This window comes from Agelaius tricolor, unplaced genomic scaffold (assembly GCF_023055355.1).
Source record: "Agelaius tricolor isolate 1412-34295 unplaced genomic scaffold, bAgeTri1.0.p SCAF_1, whole genome shotgun sequence".
NCBI classification, from domain to species: Eukaryota; Metazoa; Chordata; class Aves; order Passeriformes; family Icteridae; genus Agelaius; species Agelaius tricolor.
In genome coordinates, this window is record NW_027269261.1 from 45,181,453 (window position 1) to 45,198,253 (window position 16,801).

At 36.2% G+C, this 16,801-nt stretch overlaps 2 protein-coding genes across 4 annotated transcripts in view; one reads left to right on the top strand and one right to left on the bottom strand.

Annotated features, from left to right (window-relative positions):
* The window catches only part of TBCE (tubulin folding cofactor E), a 30,175-nt gene that overhangs the window by 9,062 nt on the left and 4,312 nt on the right, over nucleotides 1-16,801 (top strand). The window contains exons 4-17 of one of the 2 annotated variants that reach the window (XM_071432237.1): nucleotides 940-1,128; nucleotides 2,148-2,236; nucleotides 2,920-3,019; nucleotides 4,794-4,896; nucleotides 8,906-8,982; nucleotides 9,233-9,328; nucleotides 9,948-10,012; nucleotides 10,097-10,161; nucleotides 10,608-10,760; nucleotides 11,503-11,656; nucleotides 12,145-12,213; nucleotides 13,241-13,300; nucleotides 14,644-14,735; nucleotides 14,985-15,347. In XM_071432237.1, coding sequence (XP_071288338.1) covers nucleotides 940-1,128; nucleotides 2,148-2,236; nucleotides 2,920-3,019; nucleotides 4,794-4,896; nucleotides 8,906-8,982; nucleotides 9,233-9,328; nucleotides 9,948-10,012; nucleotides 10,097-10,161; nucleotides 10,608-10,760; nucleotides 11,503-11,656; nucleotides 12,145-12,213; nucleotides 13,241-13,300; nucleotides 14,644-14,735; nucleotides 14,985-15,077 — 1,405 coding nt within the window. In that variant the 3' untranslated portion in view covers nucleotides 15,078-15,347. Of the gene's footprint in view, nucleotides 1-939; nucleotides 1,129-2,147; nucleotides 2,237-2,919; nucleotides 3,020-4,793; nucleotides 4,897-8,905; nucleotides 8,983-9,232; nucleotides 9,329-9,947; nucleotides 10,013-10,096; nucleotides 10,162-10,607; nucleotides 10,761-11,502; nucleotides 11,657-12,144; nucleotides 12,214-13,240; nucleotides 13,301-14,643; nucleotides 14,736-14,984; nucleotides 15,348-16,801 lie in introns of those variants that run through there. The other variant, XM_071432247.1, reaches the window with a different exon arrangement.
* B3GALNT2 (beta-1,3-N-acetylgalactosaminyltransferase 2) overlaps nucleotides 13,849-16,801 on the bottom strand; it is a 30,003-nt gene continuing 27,050 nt past the window's right edge. For both annotated transcript variants that reach the window (XM_071432260.1, XM_071432269.1), the window contains exon 12: nucleotides 13,849-16,450. In XM_071432260.1, coding sequence (XP_071288361.1) covers nucleotides 16,316-16,450 — 135 coding nt within the window. In that variant the 3' untranslated portion in view covers nucleotides 13,849-16,315. The remainder of the gene's footprint in view (nucleotides 16,451-16,801) is intronic.

Genomic DNA, 16,801 nt, shown 5'->3' on the forward strand with positions numbered 1-16,801 from the left:
GATTTTTCAAAGTTTGTGTTTGTATAAGAGTTCTGAGTGCTACAATTTGTATGTTGTGTCATTTGTGTGAATTAATAGTGAATTATGCAAGTCAAATACAGTGTAGCATTCACTAGGCTGAGTATTCCTCAGGCTTTGATAAAACTCCAGGCACATTTATTGTATGATTTAGGTAGCTTTTGTGTCTATCCTTAGGTAGAAACTTCTTTTTCTGGAGAACCTGACTTCATAATGAGTTTGGAAATAACAGAGCAGTTATTTTTTGTCACAGACATATTCTATGAAAAATCTTTTGCCAGGATCTTTTCTCCTGAGAAGCTGGGAAGCTTCAGCTTCTCCATGTTTTGCTACTTTGGAATGTGATTTGGAGAATTGTTTACCCAGCATGTGAAATTGTTTTTACTTGATGACCAATGACAGCCACCTGTGTCGAGGCTGTGAGCAGCCACAAGATTTTATTATTCATTCCATTCCTTTCTTTGCTAGCCTTCTGATGAAATCCTTTTTTTTTTTTCTATTCTTTTAGTATAGTTTTAATATATCATTTTCTTTTAATATAATATATATCATAAAATAATAAATCAGCCTTCTGAAACATGGAGTCAACATTCTCGTCTCTTCCTTCGTCCTGGGACCCCTGCGAACACCACCACAATTTTTAATAATGGTACTGACACTGTAATTTTGATGTGTGAGTAGATTTTAGGGAGCTGGTGCTCCAGTTCTCATGGTATCTCACTATGTGAACTTCTATCAAGTACTATCAGAGATACTCTGAGAGTCTTACCTGGCTCGCTGGGAACAGCGATGTTTACAATTAGCCTGTAGAATTGCCTTTTGACTGCTTTGCTCTCAGTACTTCTGTTTAAAGCAGTAATTAACTAGTCAATGTTAAGATAACAGTTTATATTTCAATTTTTCCTGACTGCTCTATTCTAGGCATCCTAAAGGAGGATCGTTCATCCGGCCAAACAAGGCAAATTTTGGAGTAGATTTTCTTACTGCAGTAAAGGATCGGTATGGATTGAATGATAACCAGGATGTTCAATGTGGCACAGGGAATACCGTAGTATTTGGAACGAAGACTGTGGAATTTGTTGGCATGGATTCGGTTGCAGAACAGCAAAGGCAAGTGTTATATATGAAAATCTAAGATACATTATTAGTGATTGATCAATCAAGGTATTTAAACTGTAAGGACTGCAATGCACATTAAATTGTTGTGTCTAAAAGCAAGCCAGACTGCACTGTGGTGGAGACAAGAAATCCTCCAATTGTGGCTTCCTAATTTACAGGTTTTACAAATACAAACTGGGATTATGTCATGTTTAAGTGCTAACAATCCTCATTCAGGTTTCATAAAGAAGCAGATGATGATATCTGATGAGAAATGAGCAATAAATTATCATCATGTTGGCAGTCATCATACACATGCATGGTCTTTTTAAAATAGATGTATTTTAATGTTTTCTAAATATTGTACAGTGTTTTGTAGTCTTTGTTTACTCATATCACAAATTAATTTCTAACCAAGAGAGGGAAGACAGAAAGTCACTGTACTGCTAGTGAAGAAGTTTTTCAATCAGTTGATGTCATGTTTATGTACCTAGAAGGATAAGAAAAGAAGTAACTTAATGATGTGTTATAAATTGCAGTTCTAATGGCCTCCAGCAGAAGAGATGTATTAGTTCAGTAGGTGGCAGTCACCTTCTGAGCTGATATTCCACAACTATTCTCCTTTTCTCCCAGAGCATACTAAGCAGTCAAAAATAATTCTGATGGGTGATACAAAGACTGCCCAAATAACTCTGAACCTCTTGAAAAACATGTTACAAGAAACCTTTTTAACTCAGAATCTCTAATTAAATTCCAATTTGCACAGCTATATTTAATCTGTTTTACCAACTCTTTATTTCAGTTGGAACTATGGTTCAACCAGACTTATTTTAGTAGTGATGTAAAGGCGAAAAATAGAGATGTATCTCTTTTTGAGTGCGAATGACACTGCAGTGTGGTAATCTGCACATTGCTAATTCCAAAGGAGATACACATGAAAAGGATGTTATGGAGTTGTAAAAACCAGGCATTTATGTAACATACCTATTTCTGTTTGAAGATTACCTAACAGAATGTTCTTTCTCACATAGACAACTGAACAAACTGGTGAATATCTCAGTGCGTGAGTGTGCAGTGAGCCATGCTGGTCAGGAAGAGGAAATCAGCAGAACATGTGCCAGTATCCTTTTCTTGCTGTATTGTATGATGCCACAAATAAAGTACATACTTTAGCATTCCAAGTGTTCACATCACTGAATGATGCTTGTATCCTTTTATTTAAAAAAAAAGAAAAAATTAAACCTGAAGTTTATATTTAAAAGTTTAATGTAGTGTTAAAAAGTTAAACAGCCAGGCGCCTACAATTTTTAAGAAGAAATGCAAATTGTGCATAAAAATAGAAGTGTAGTCATAGGTTGTTATTGTGACTGCAGTTTCAGAAGGCTCCAGCAATAGTTTTTTTAAAAATTCCCTAGAATAGATAACCATATAGAAGTAGAACTGATATGTTCTGTAGACACCAGAGGTTTCCAATATATAGCAAATAATGTGTTTAGTACACTGCATGCGGTGGCAGTGTTACAAAACTACAAAGCAGTTTTTATTTGTTAATTTTTAAGGACTTATAAGAGTTCCTGTCAGTATAGAAATTAATCCATTTGAGGATTTGTGTGGTTAAGCTCTTCTATAAAACTATAAGCCATTTCCCTATCAGAAATCAAAATAGAATTTTCTCTAACTGAGCAGTACCATCCCTTAGTGTAATCTATTTCTCTTTGATTCAAAATGAAACCCTAATTCTAATTCTGAAAAAAGGAAGTTCAGTTTTGAGATAAGTTTATTTTTCTTAACAAGAAATTTCAGATATGAGGCATATAAACCTATCAAAAAATCTGATATCATCTTGGGAGACAGTAGTAGCTATTGCTTCACAAGTTCAAAATCTGGAAACACTTAATGTCAGGTATAAATATTCATATTTGGGTTTCTCTTCCTTTGGGGTAGGAACAAAAACCAAGAGGCTCAGGATTCAGCTTTCTAAATGTAACTGGATACAACAAGACTCATTCTAATGGGAGCTAGGGTTTTTTTTTGGTTTTTTTAAATCTTGTTTTTAAGCAACTGCTGAAGTTGTGGGCTGTAGTGTGGACTATATTTTTCTGACATCTGTATTCAAGAAGAACCCTAGGAGTTCAGCTTCTGTGTAAAACTAAGTTCTGGACAACATTTTCTTCAAAGTTTTAAGATTTGATCTTTGGGTTTTTTTATTCTTGATACATTCTGGCTGCTCAGGCAGGTCTGCGTTTAAGAACCCACTTTTGTTTAGCCAACCGTGTCTTGACACTAAACTTAATTATCCATAATGCTTTGACTAAACCTTAATTATCTGAAACCTTTGTCTATTTCTGTCCTAAAATGATGCTGATAAGAAACTGTTGAGACCATGGTGACAGATCTAGGGGAAAATTTCCTGTACAATGATGACATTGGAAAAGGAAGGAGGATGTTGTTAAATAAAGCTCCAATTGTATTGAAACAAGAAAATTCATAAAATAATTCCAAAATAAAGAACATTTCTAGTACACACCTATACACTGTAATTGGCACATGCCGCAATAATTTTCTGGTGTGAAGTAACACAATGGATTAAGTAGCCTAAATCACCAGATTTTTTTATTTATTCTTACCGTTATTGTGACAAAAATGTATTTTTAAAGTAGTTATAGGTGTTCTATTTTCTTCAATATTTAGCAATGAACAGCTGTTTGCAACCTGGGTGCTATTTGTAAATCTATCTTTGCCTGGAGCATATAATGATTTATTGTTATCAGCGTGCATCAGAATACAGAGAAATTTATTTTAATTCACCTGGAATAATTTTTTTCAGTTTTTCATTGTTGAGAAGCGTACTCCAGACTGAAGGGTCTTCAGAAGTTTTTTGTAAAAAAATGGAAAACAAAATGAGATTGATGCTGGAATCTGATGCTTACAACTACAAACTGATATAGTCTGAATCAGTTTTGTATTGTTTTGACCTTCTGTTTGCTTTAAAAAAGAAAGAAGGTAAATCAGTTACTGATTTTTTTGTGCATGGAATGTTGGAAGAAGAATAAAAGTGATTAACCATCCACCTGCTTTTATGTGGAAATTTTACCCATAAGTGTGTAACTATAAACTACATTGAACAGTTTTTATGAGAATATGCAGGTAGATTATGCCTTAGGAAAGAAATAAAAACTTCTCTTTCAGGGTGAATAATGAAAACTGATTTGAAGACTGCAGATTTGAGGATCTTTATCTTTTCTTCTTTGTAGTGATACTTGCCTATTGAGAGGGGATTTTACATACTTTTGTTTTGCTGGGGTCTGGATAGTCTTGTGGGCTCTTCATTTTCAGTCAACACTAAGGAGTTTAAGCCCAAGCTCTGGCTTTGTTTCATTTAATATTAATGAAAATCATTCTTTTCATGTTGAAAACTTAGTGAAAGAGGCCACAGAGGAATAAATATGCATTCTTGAATAAATATGCATTCTGGAAGCAGGAAAATAAATCAGGAAAGAGTATGTTTGAATATAACTAGAAATATATTTTATTATATTTTAAAATATGTGACATCTTGGCAGTGATTTTAATTTTTGGAGTGTGTAAATTTCTCTTTCTTTAATATGTAGCTCCAAACTAATTACTTAAATAAATGTGATTATTCATTATGCAATTTTTTTTTTTTTGTAATGCAGTGAAAACAAAATGAAGTTTCCATCTACATCAACTTTTACATCCAGTGCATTTTCAAACTTGAAGATTCTGGCCCTTAATCAAACTGAAATAACATGGACAGAGGTAATAGCCTTTCCTGATTTTTTTAAAATTTAATATCATTAAGTTTCTGAGGCAAGGGAAATACAATAAATATTTGTGCATTGTATTGTTCTACTGAAATCAAATCATCCTTAGAAAAGTGCTGTGGGGTAACTGTGTTGGTTACATGTTGACTAATGTACTTCCTACATAATGAAGGAAGTAATATTGGCATAGGAGTCTAATAAGAAACATTTTACTTCATCTAGATCTGTAAATTGCCAAATCAAAAGAAAGCAGTTGGAGTACAATATAGCTTTGTGTCCCAAAGTTTTTTTTAAGTGAAAACCTTTTGGTTTGTGGTAGCTGTTGATAATTTACGTGTACTTGTCTGCATGCAATAGAACAAATGCAAAGAGAAAGAAAATATTTCCTTACGATGAGAAAAACTTTGTTTTGGCCTCACTTTGCATCAGCAGGAGACTGATTGGTATCTTTGCCCATACTGATGGTTCTTGAACCACGTGATGCCTGGTTATTGGCAGCAGAGAGCAGAGGATAAACAAAGCTCTGACTTGTTTAAGGCACTGAAACATGTGCACACTTAAATGACTCTCTCCTGGTGTGGTGGCTTATTAGGAATGAAGTCCTGTTGTCAACTATAGTTAGCAGTGGGCCTTTTTTCAGAGATGGGGCTTAGGACGTGCATCTCAGTGTCCTGGTACTTAGAATAGCTTCTAAATTCCAAACTGTTATTTGGATTTCTCAGGGTCAGATTTTATAGTACTGCATTGTAAAGTTACATGACTTTTCAGATTTCAGCTGCTAGCTGCTATCCAGTAAAAGAGCATTTAACAAAACTGGGGCTTGAATAGAAAAAAGCTTCTTCATTCTCTTGTCTTGCAGCAGGACTAGAGGAAGGTCACTGCTGTGTTTTTGTTTACTGTCCATTCACTGTACTCTTAAGATTGCCTGTGGGATTTATGGCAGGAGAGTCCATAATCCTTCCATAGTAGCAGCAACATGAATGGTGAAGGGAATGGAAGAATTAAGTGGCTGCAAACACTTTAAATGTCACCTAGTGCTCATCAGAGTAAATCTGTGCATTGTGGTGTTTAAAATGTTGGTACCTGCCAGCAGCTGTCCTTCATCCCTCCATGGGGTGACTGAAAGGCTGGTTGGAGCCATGGCTGCAGATTAGAGTTCTCCAGGGCTAACTCAATTGCAGTGAGAAAGCCCCAGCTTAGCCAGAGCAATTTAAAATGATGCAGCTTTTGGGTTTTTCTTTTTTTGAAACTCTGTTTTAGCTGATGATTCATCATTGGCCATAAAGACATCTTTGGTTCCAAAATCTGTTTTATAAATTTGTTCCAGTTCATTCCATTTAAGTTAGGAGACATAAGCCTGTGCTTGAAAGTGGTGTTCCAGGGCAGTCAAACAAAAGGGGAAAAATAAAGGCATGTGCCTGACATCAGTACTCTGTGAATAAATTACTTGAAAATGTCACTGCTTAAGCTCTGAGGGGAGTTACTTGAAAATTCAACTTTCAAATAGAAAATAGTCATGAATATAATCCAAGCAAATGAGAAATAAATTTAAATCGTTGATGGCAATATAAGCAAAAGTCTTAGGAGTGTTTTAATTTTAATTAAAACAATTTACGGTGAACAGCATTTCAAGATTACTTGTTGTTATATGTAAGAATATATGGCATTGAGATAGTTATAATTGGATTTTTTTAGTTTGTTCCTCTGTTTTGAAGTATTTTTCACAGGAGAGGGACATGCTTAACAGTTATGCAGTAATGCATAGCTCCACATTCACATGCCTTGAGCATCTGTTTTCAGAAAGAATTCTTTCATTAGTATATGATTTGCATATATCTAAATACTTCTGAGATTATTAGTATATCAGTAAAAGAGCTTATTACTGTAGAATTGTTGATTGATTGTTCAAAACATAACATATAACTTTCAAGGGGGGAAAAATGTCCTGTAAAATGACTTAAAGTTAGCAGCCATTGACTTAGAAATTGAATTAATGCATTTGAGTGTAATGAATTTGTATTTATGGCTCCAAACCCTTTCTTTCTTATTCAGCTTTTAAATCATAATGTTATATTTGTGAATCTGTTTTCAAACTAAGATTTTGTATTTATAATATAATCTACTATTATACAGGGTAAAAGAAAAATCTGGGTTAGAACAGAAGTGCAGGATCATGCTTCTGACACTAGCAAGTAGCAGCAGGTAGTTGGGAAAAATTCTAGGCAAAGGGTAAGCACATGGTAAGAGCTTCTTAGAAAGTAATCTGGAATTGTGTGGCTTTGTGAGCTCAAGACTATATACCTCTAATTAATATTTGTGAATATTTTTGTTTCATGATTTATCTAACTGTATTAAGGACCCATTTGAAAATTTTGCTGTGCATAGCATTTAGCATAAATTCAACCTTTTTTGGGTTCTGATATTGCTGCCTGGTAATTTCATTTAGGAAGTCCCAATGGTTTATATGAAAGTAACTGAGAACAGCTATTCTCCATTTCATAGTTTTAATTCCTGTTTAGCTTCTTTGTGCCTTTCCCAATCATTTTATTTGCTTCCTGGGATAAACAGACTGAAGATACAGGAACATCATGAACTTACATGGTGACAATTGTTTCTTGTTCTCATTTTTATTTCTTTTGCAATGGCTCTTGCATTTCCATTCTTCTGGTTTGAGAGCATCAGTGACTCTCTTCTGGGTATTTGTTGCCTCCCCATCAGCTTTCCACAATTAGGCCCCAGTCTTTCCTGAAGGTTAATTCACAGTGTCAGATCTGTGAACTTTTGTTTCTGAGGAAGCTATTTTAAGCAGTAGCTGGAAATTTGGCAATTTGAGTTTTTTGGAATTGTGCTGTGACCTATAATTTAGCAATTTTCTAGTCATATTGAAAAATCTTCAGATATTTCAGGTTTGTGCAGATATTTCAGGTTTGTGCAGTTTTTTTATTCCATCCATCCCAATGCTGGGCTGTTGTGGGGCAATCTCTGTTACTGAACATGCACCTCATTTCTCTTGACTCTGCAGGTTTCTTGTCATGCTTCTTCATCATCAGTGGATACCTATTTTGGTCTATCTTGTTGATATGGGGGAACACTATCAGATTAAAGAGATGAAATATCTGTTCCCTACTCTTGCTTTAGAACAGGAAAAGTTGTTATATCTAAGTTTGTGTTTGTGTGTTACAGATATGACAGGAAGTTGGTTTTTTCATATTTTTGGGGGTGAAACAGTTGAGCTCCAAATCATAGGCTGCCTCTGGAGGAGATCTCAGTGTTTACCCTTGGCATGGTGCCTCTTATGAGTTAGTTATATGGATCTGCAGCTGGATGGATTCATGCTGTGTAAAGTTAAATAAAACTGTGTAAAGTAAAATAATATCTTTTATGCAATTTCAGGGCATAAGATCTAAACCAAAAGTATCTTTGTTCATTTTGTAGACTTTTTTGAATGAATTTATTTTCTTTAGAGAACTTGAAAACTTCAGGATGTGTTGAATTCATGCAATTCTTGGCTTCTAGTGAGTTATAGGCTGGCACAGTCCCAAGACAGACAAGGCTTCAAGCTCTGAAAAATTAACATATTAAAATATACTATCAGATGTGTTATGTGTATTGGCTATACACATATATACTATACATAGTTTCTGGAACTTCTGCACATGTATAGAGTTTGTACAGCCAATTCCTCACCTCATCATAGGGAATACCTGGTCACTCCAACTCACTGAATGAATTCACTCAGTTTCCAGTCTCAGCTGTGAGCGTGGCCACAAGCCTGGGACTTAGAGTTCTGTGACTGCAGAACCCCTTTGATGTCATCTGTGCTGGCAGATCCAGACACAGGAGAGCCATCTGGAAGAAAGGGAAGACTAGGAAATCTTTAATAATTGTTCTTCTGGTTTGGGGAGCCATAGCTTGTTCTGAACACATTCAGAGCAAATTTGCATGAAATATAATTTCTGAAATATTCCCATCTTTTGTAATATTAAATAAAGTTTTGCTCTTAGGTTCTTCTTTGTGCTCAAGGATGGCCAGTACTTGAAGAGTTGTACCTTTCTTCTAATAATATTACAGTTTTGGAACGGTGAGTAACATGAGTCAGTCAGTTGTTAGCCACTGGTGTACCACAAAGTTACACAGCACATAAAGTTACATTCCTGTAGCATTTACATCACCAAAACAATAATTGATGCAAATTTCACATGATGTATTTCAGAACATTTATAAATGTGCACAATTGTGTGCATGCAATTATATACCTAGGAAAATAGTGTTTTCATTGGCCAATAACTTTAAATACTCTGGTTTTGTGTTTGTTTTTTCCAATATATCAGGCCTGATAATGTCCTGCAGACCCTGAAGTTGTTAGACCTTTCAGATAACCAGCTACTGGATGGAAATCAGCTGCATCTCATAGCACAGCTCCCCAGGTAGCTGTAAACAAACTTGCTGGAAATTCTTTGTCCTAGATATTCATCTCCATAGTCCTTGTTGGCTGAAATATGATAGTATTGATGTTGCATGAAAGATTCATGAGATCTTGAAATAAAGGCATTTTGCCCTCTTGAGGATAGTAACTGCATTATTTTGTTGAGCTATTTTAATATAATCTTGCTTTTGTTGTATAATAACACATTCTTCAGCTGTGTGTTATTAGGTTTTCATTATACATCTATGAAATGAAAGTGATTTACCACACTTTGCTAATTTGCAGAATTATCATCTTACCCTGTACACCAAAACAGCAGCCATGATTTTCAATAGCCACAAGCTATTTAAAAAAAAATCATTTAGAAAAGCACACATTTTAAATCCAGGAGCCATTCTGAAAGTTTGAAATTGTTGCACTTACTCACTGAAAATTTTATTCCCTGAACATGGCTGAAGTCTGGGTACTGCCTGTGAGGCTGCTTTTCATTTGTCAGTGATGCTGCACCACATCAAAAGCTGCTGATCTTTATTAAAAAAGAAAAAAAGAAACAGGTTGTATCTCTTTGCAAATAACTTCCTGTGCCACATACAGTGATCATTGTGTCTATTAAATTTCAGATTAGAACAGCTAATACTTAGAAACACTGGGATATCTTCTATACACTTTCCTGATGCTGGATTTGGTATGTAAAAGAAATAATTTATTTATAGTTTTAAAATTCTGTTTATTTAAAGTTTTCACTGTTTTCCTGTTACTCTTTTCCTAGGATGCAAAACTAAAATGTTTCCTTCGCTAAAACGCCTTGCAATAAATGACAATAAAATATCACAGGTAGGTTAGATTGTGATGGTTTCACATTTTGTAAATAAATGCATTTTTGTTTAAGAGTAACTTTAAGTTTGCTTTTTAAAATTTTATTTTATGTGTAAGATTCTGAGGTAACTCTTCAACACTTTGGTCAATACAGAGGCATAGTTTAAGAATGTAAAAATATTTCTTAACGTTAAAAAACACGTTTATGTTATGGCAGCTACCTTATAATTTCTCTCACAGAATTCTAATGATCTACAGTTTGAATTTCTTGTTTTGGTTTGTTTTTTAATTAAATGGAGTGCAGTTCTTTCCTTAGCTACACGGACAGGATCCAAGTATTTGGTTCAGATGATCAAAAGAATTTTTCCAGTCACATTTGTTGTTCAGGAAAAGTCAGTGTTACCAGGTATTGTTCTGAAATGAAGTTTTATATTTCCTCAAAAGACTCTTCCCTTCCATTTCAGTGGTCATCTATCAATGAGCTTGATAAACTGCCAAGTTTGCGGGCACTGCAGTGTAACAATAACCCCTTCGTGGACACAGAGAAGAACCCAGAGACCCTGAAACAGCTCATTATTGCCAAGATAAGCCAGTTGGAGGTTTTGAACAACTGTGAGGTGTGTGATACTTCAACAAATTGCATGAGTCTGGCAAAAACTTTAAATTACTGCCTGAGGAATTGTTTTCAGTTTCTTTTAAGATTATTGATTGTTTGGGTGCAGGAAAAGTAAAGTGCCAACTAATCCATCCCCTTGTCAGTGGGGCAGTCACAAGCTCAGTACAAGACTGAGCCTTCTTTGTGAGTATTGCTAACTCAGTGGGGACTTGGACCAGATGGGTCAATGGTGGTTTTTTATCAGTGCCTGAATTGTGTTGAAGTTGCAGGACTGTTAACAAAAAACCATACTCTTAAAAGAAAGAAAAAATAGAAAAAGCAGCATAGTCCGATCTGTTTCAGTGACAGCAATACCAACATTTGCCTTCTGCAATAGGAAATATCATAATCCACACCAAATCAAACTTTCAGCAAATGTTTATCATAAAGGAGAGCAGAAGCAGCATCTGACCCATTGCTATACAAGGCATCCTTGCATCACCATATACAGCAAAATCTTTGCTTAGGTATTAATTTATGGTTCAGTGAGTACACAGAGGGGCTTAATGGCTCTAAAATATACTGAATATATGGATCACTCAGTATTTGGAGACATGGTTTGTAAGATTCTTGGGAGCATTGAAACATACTGAACATCAAGTAAGACCAGGGAGTCTGTGGCACTGATTAGATTTTGTTCTCTGGAAAGTTATATAATTATAAGTTATATAATTATATTATGTGCCATTCCTGTGTCAGTACAGATCCTTCCTGCTGAAAGAAGAGGAGCAGAGCTTGATTATCGCAAAATATTTGGAAAGGACTGGCTAGAAGCTGGTGGGCATTGGAACCCAGAGAAAAACAAACCAAGTGAAGAATTTCTTGCTGCCCATCCTAGATATCCAGCACTTTGTCTTAGTAAGTACAAGCAGAGTACAATAGCATTTCCTCACCTCTGGCATTGTGGCAGCACTGGTTTGGTCTGTTTTCAATTTCTCTTCCCCTTGGGTGTTTTTCCCATGTGCTGCTACAGCCTTAGGAAAGCCCATGCATTGGCAAGCCTGTGTGCCAGTGGGCTTCTGCACAGAACTGCATCCTTTGGGGCATTGATGCCTCAGGAACTCTGGCTCCTGGCCTCAGAGACCCGAGAATGTGTGTCCATCCATCCATCCATCCATCCATCCATCCATCCATCCATCCGTTCTCCCACACTCCTGTCCTGGATGCTGCAGCAGCTGGACAAGGCTCGTGTCCGCAGCACTGTGTGGTGCAGGGGCCACCATGGCTGTGCCGAGGGAACTCCTGCCTGATCCTGCACCACAGTGGTCCTAGGTCTTCAGTTTTAGTCTTTGAAGGGTTCTACTACTTTTCTATTTTTTTTACTTCTTCTATTTTTCTTCCAACAGAATATGGAGCACCGGAAGAAGGAGAACTGAAGGGACAACAGCCCTTGACTCTGAAAAATCAGCTCCTGAGTAAGAGGCCAGAAATGGTCAAAATTGTTCCTTCTGCATTTAGAATATTTTGTGAGCTTAGTGTCTCCTAGGTGTAGATGGAGAACAAAAAGTTCCAGCTTGTAATTTTGATTTTCTGAACTGTCTCAGTGAGTTTGACTGGAAAGCTGATTCTGTGTACTCTCATTTTCCCCCTCAACCCAAGCCAAATGATTTTCTCAACTGAGATTTAATGGAGAACAAAGGTTATTGATACTCCATTCTGACAGTGTGAATGGCTTCTTTACAGAAGACATCTCAGGCTTTAATCTCAGCTGCTCTGTTTCGTATTTTACCTTTTTTATAACTTCTTTAGGACAGACAAGAAAAACATGGGTAGCTTTGGTATTTGGGGCTGTCTACATATTTAATCTAGGTTACATCCTCGACTTGCAAATTCACGTAGCTGTGTTTCCCAGCTGATAGAGTAACTGAAAATTTTTACTTCATGGGCAAAATAGTATTTTAAGGCATTACATTCTAATGCATTTAAGTGGAAGACTAAATAGAACAAGGAGTCTTATTGGCTAGACATAAAATAAACCTTTGTTTAAGAATAAGTCTTTTAATCTCTGTAAAATAATTAGGCTAATTATGTCCTTTGAAAGTCTTTGTATGGTGCTTTTGAGAGGAACAAAAGCCTGTTTTAAACTGAATAAGCAATTTCCATTCTACTGCAGGTTATTTTTTTAAAAATTAAATAGAAATTAAGCATTTTTAAGTAAATACTCATTTTGACCAAAAAATCTTTAATCTTTAAGCATTTAGGGAGTCACCTCTACAATAATTTACCAAAGATGAATAAAAACTTGGTTATTTTCATTCATTAATTTTTCAGATAATGACTAAATGTTATCTTAACTGCTGAGATGCAGGCTACCTCCTAATTTTTGAGAGACCAGGCTGAGCTAAGGGAAACAATTTGTAATAAAAAGAGACAGAAAGACTATGCTTCTGCCAGAACAAGGCTTATTGTTCTTTCACTAAGGCCTCACCCTTCTTCTTTAAGCTCTGACAATTAAGTGTCCTGAGAAACCTGAACAGAAGCCAGTGGAGAAAAAACTACCAGGTAAGAAGTCTTGGCTTATGTTCAAGTAGTTGTTTCATTGCTCCTTTTCAAACAACTGTATTAAATAATGGCAGCTGCCTCTGGCTTTGTCAGCTCCTGAAAGCTTTTCCTCTGTCATATAAAGAAATGAAAAAGACAGAAATTATTTGAAAAGTCGTAATTCTTCTGGCCTTCATACTTACTTTCAGTCCAGTTCAAAGATGTAAAGTTGATGCTTTGTTGTAAAGTTGATGCTCTGCTGCTGGTGTCATGTTTAATAGTCTGAGGCAATTAAAGGTCTATTAACAAGGATGAAATCTGGTGGATGTGTTAACCAAGTAACCAGAACATGAAGTCCTAAGAGGCAACCACACAGTGTGTAAATCTAGATATTGAGGTCTAGTATCTAATCCATGAAGTTAGAAGTCTAGTTCTGACCTCCATCAAATTCATTCTTTGAAGTTTTAGTGTCTGTGGTGATACTAGAATGAATAAGACCATTCTAAATTAAGCTGATGTTTTGGAAAGATGTGTCAGAATGAAGTCTGAGAGAAGAGAAGAATTCAAGCTTTATTCTAAAATAAAAATCACATTTATTATCACAACTTGCATAAAATCAGATAGATACAGCTTTTACAAAAATGTTTGATAGAAAAATATTTGTCTAAGTACAATGTGTGGTATTACAGGAGTAACTCGCTATTGCTGTGCCTTTAGATAAAGCTTCAAAAGAAGTGAAAGTTCAACCAAAATACTGAGTTTATCTATTGCAAACACAGGTATCACCTCTGGAACAAACTACATCTACTCATTCAAGATCCATTACAAAAAAATACCCCTTCCTATAACTGACTTCATAATATAAACAATTCTGCTGACAATGTGTTTGGAACTAATAAGTCAATACCATTCCTAAGAATGTCACTAGTTCCACAGTGCCATTTCCTTACTTGTGCTGGGAAAGCCAATTCCTGGTAATGAAAACTGCAAGGAACAGTTGCCAGCTGCAAGTAGTCAGAACCTGGCTAGTGTGTGTCCCAAAGGTCACTTAGTTTAGCATGTAGAAATATAAACTCAAAAAAGGTAAATTATGAAGCTGTAACACTTTAACTTGATGTATGGGATCAAAGTGCTTACTCTGTAGCAGCACATCCTGCCCTATCCACCACAGGTGAAACCATTTTCCACTTGACAGTGGCAGATATGGTTTCAGGTACCTTAGACATTATTGCAGTGTTAGAACTGAAGCAGCAATACAGCCTTTCACTGTTGCTGGAAGCAAGTAAAGTGAAACACTGGTACTTTGCTACAGCTCAGTGGCAGCAGCATTTTTCCAATAACTTTTCTTTCTCTCCCCTCAACAGAGTCTATGACTATTCAGAAGGTCAAAGGACTGCTGTATCGCCTGTTTAAAATTCCTGGTTCAGACCTGAAACTGTCCTACAAAAGTTCTAAAGTGAGTTAAAAACAGATATTGAAAAACAAAATATTTCATGCTGCTAAAGGTCCATAGCATGTTCTAAAATACTATATAAAGACATTAATTTTGCTTGAGGAGAGCTGTCTTCATGCTGTCATTTAGGACCTAATTCCATTCCTGTAATAGGACAGATTCTCCCTGACTGCAACTGCCTGCTATTTGGTTTACATGAAGGGATTTCAGTGTAAGTCTGATTAGGTTTTTTTTTTTGCTTTCTCATTCTAGCTGGAAGGAAAAGAAGTTGAACTAGACAATGACTTAAAGCCTTTGCAGTTTTACTCAATAGAAAGTGGAGACTGTGTGTTAGTACGGTGGTAAAGAAGGGACTCTCTTTCTGGACTGAAGGAAAAGCTGACACAAAAACTGCAGAAGAGAGACAGACACATGGACAGGCTGTGCCTAAACAGACATACAGGTGAATATGTGTTTCACACACGTGGAACCAAAGGGCTGTACAATTCAACTCCTCAACTTGATCATCAGCCTCCATGAAAACATCTGCTCATTTGTCCTACTGGAGAGATACCAAACAGTGCTTAAATGCTTCAATTAAATAAAACTCAAGGTCATCCTTTTGCCAGAATTTTATACTGCCTTCCCCCAGCAGCAGTGAGAATTTGTTTTACTGAACCGAGTACAGGGTTGAGTTGTGATCTCTCTGCTATCAAGACAAGATCAGTGCTGCACTGAGAGGCCACTTCCTCTTTGTTTTCACCTACATCCAACAACCTTATAGTGAACAAAATCCAGTAGTAATTTTAGAAGTATCTACCTTAGATGATTAAGGTCAAAATCTGCCAGACCTTTCTTCTACCCTACAGTGTTAACATACCACATTATAAATAAGTTCTCAGTACACTGCAAGGCATTGCTATTTATTTTACAATCTTTAGCGTGCTGTTCCTCAAGCTTATTTTACTTTCACTTGTGTAACCTCAGATTCATATCTAGTCAGAATGAGCTCTCAGAAATCCCTCCTAAATCAGGCCAAGTTTGCAGTACTTGAAGATTTGGTATAAGCAAACCTTGATTTTATTTTTATCTAAAATGACAATGATATAAACAAACTAATCACAAATCCTAGCCCCCATTGCTGTCCCTGTCCCTGCACAGATGAGGGCAGCCCCTCAGACAGCACAGAATGCGCTGCAGCAAGACTTACCAGCTGCCCTGGTGCTGAGCACAACTCTCACAGGAGCCTGGAACAGCCCCATACTGAATCAAATCAGTAGTGCTTCAATTTACAAAAGACAGGCTAGTTGGCATTCTTATGTGCATTTATTAATTACAAGTAGGTCTTTGACTTTATCTAAAAAGGATTTTTTTTTTTTTAATCTTGAACATTTTGGTTTTTGTCTGATCAACATCTATACTATAGAAAATGAATAGTATCGGTCCACTTGAAATTATCAAAAGGGATGTGCAAATATTGTTATACTTCCGTTGAAACCCAGCATTAAAAGGTACCTTAGTATTTCTTATTGTTCCAGGAATGAATCCAAATGTACACTTTTCCATGATCATTATACACTACCCTGTTTTCCAAGGCAAGTCCATCATCTTTCCTCACATCTACATGGATCTCCACACAGTTCCTTTAATCTCCAGAGCTCTTCCAGCTCCTGGGGCGAGTACTGGGGGGAAGACAGCATGCCACTCTCACATGTCTTTTCACACAACCAGAGACCATCCTGTTAAGAGAGAGAGAGAAACATTTCAATAGTTTTTCTTATAAAGTATATAGTCTCCAACAATCTTCACTTCCAAGAATCAGGTGTTTATTGTTTCTAGCAACAAACATTGCACACAAAGATCCCAAACTCATCTTCTAGACCTATCCAGAGAACTTGGGGGTAGGGATGGAGTCTGCAGGTGGTTTGTGGCAGTTTTGTGGTTTTTCTTTTAAATACATCTTTAAAATACTCTTTTCCCTCTGGATTTTAATTCAATGGTTATTTCAATTCCTTTTTAAAGAAAAAAAAACCACCATTTCTCCTGTTTTATGCTACTTGGAACAGCAGCCATCTCCTCTTTCTGTAAGG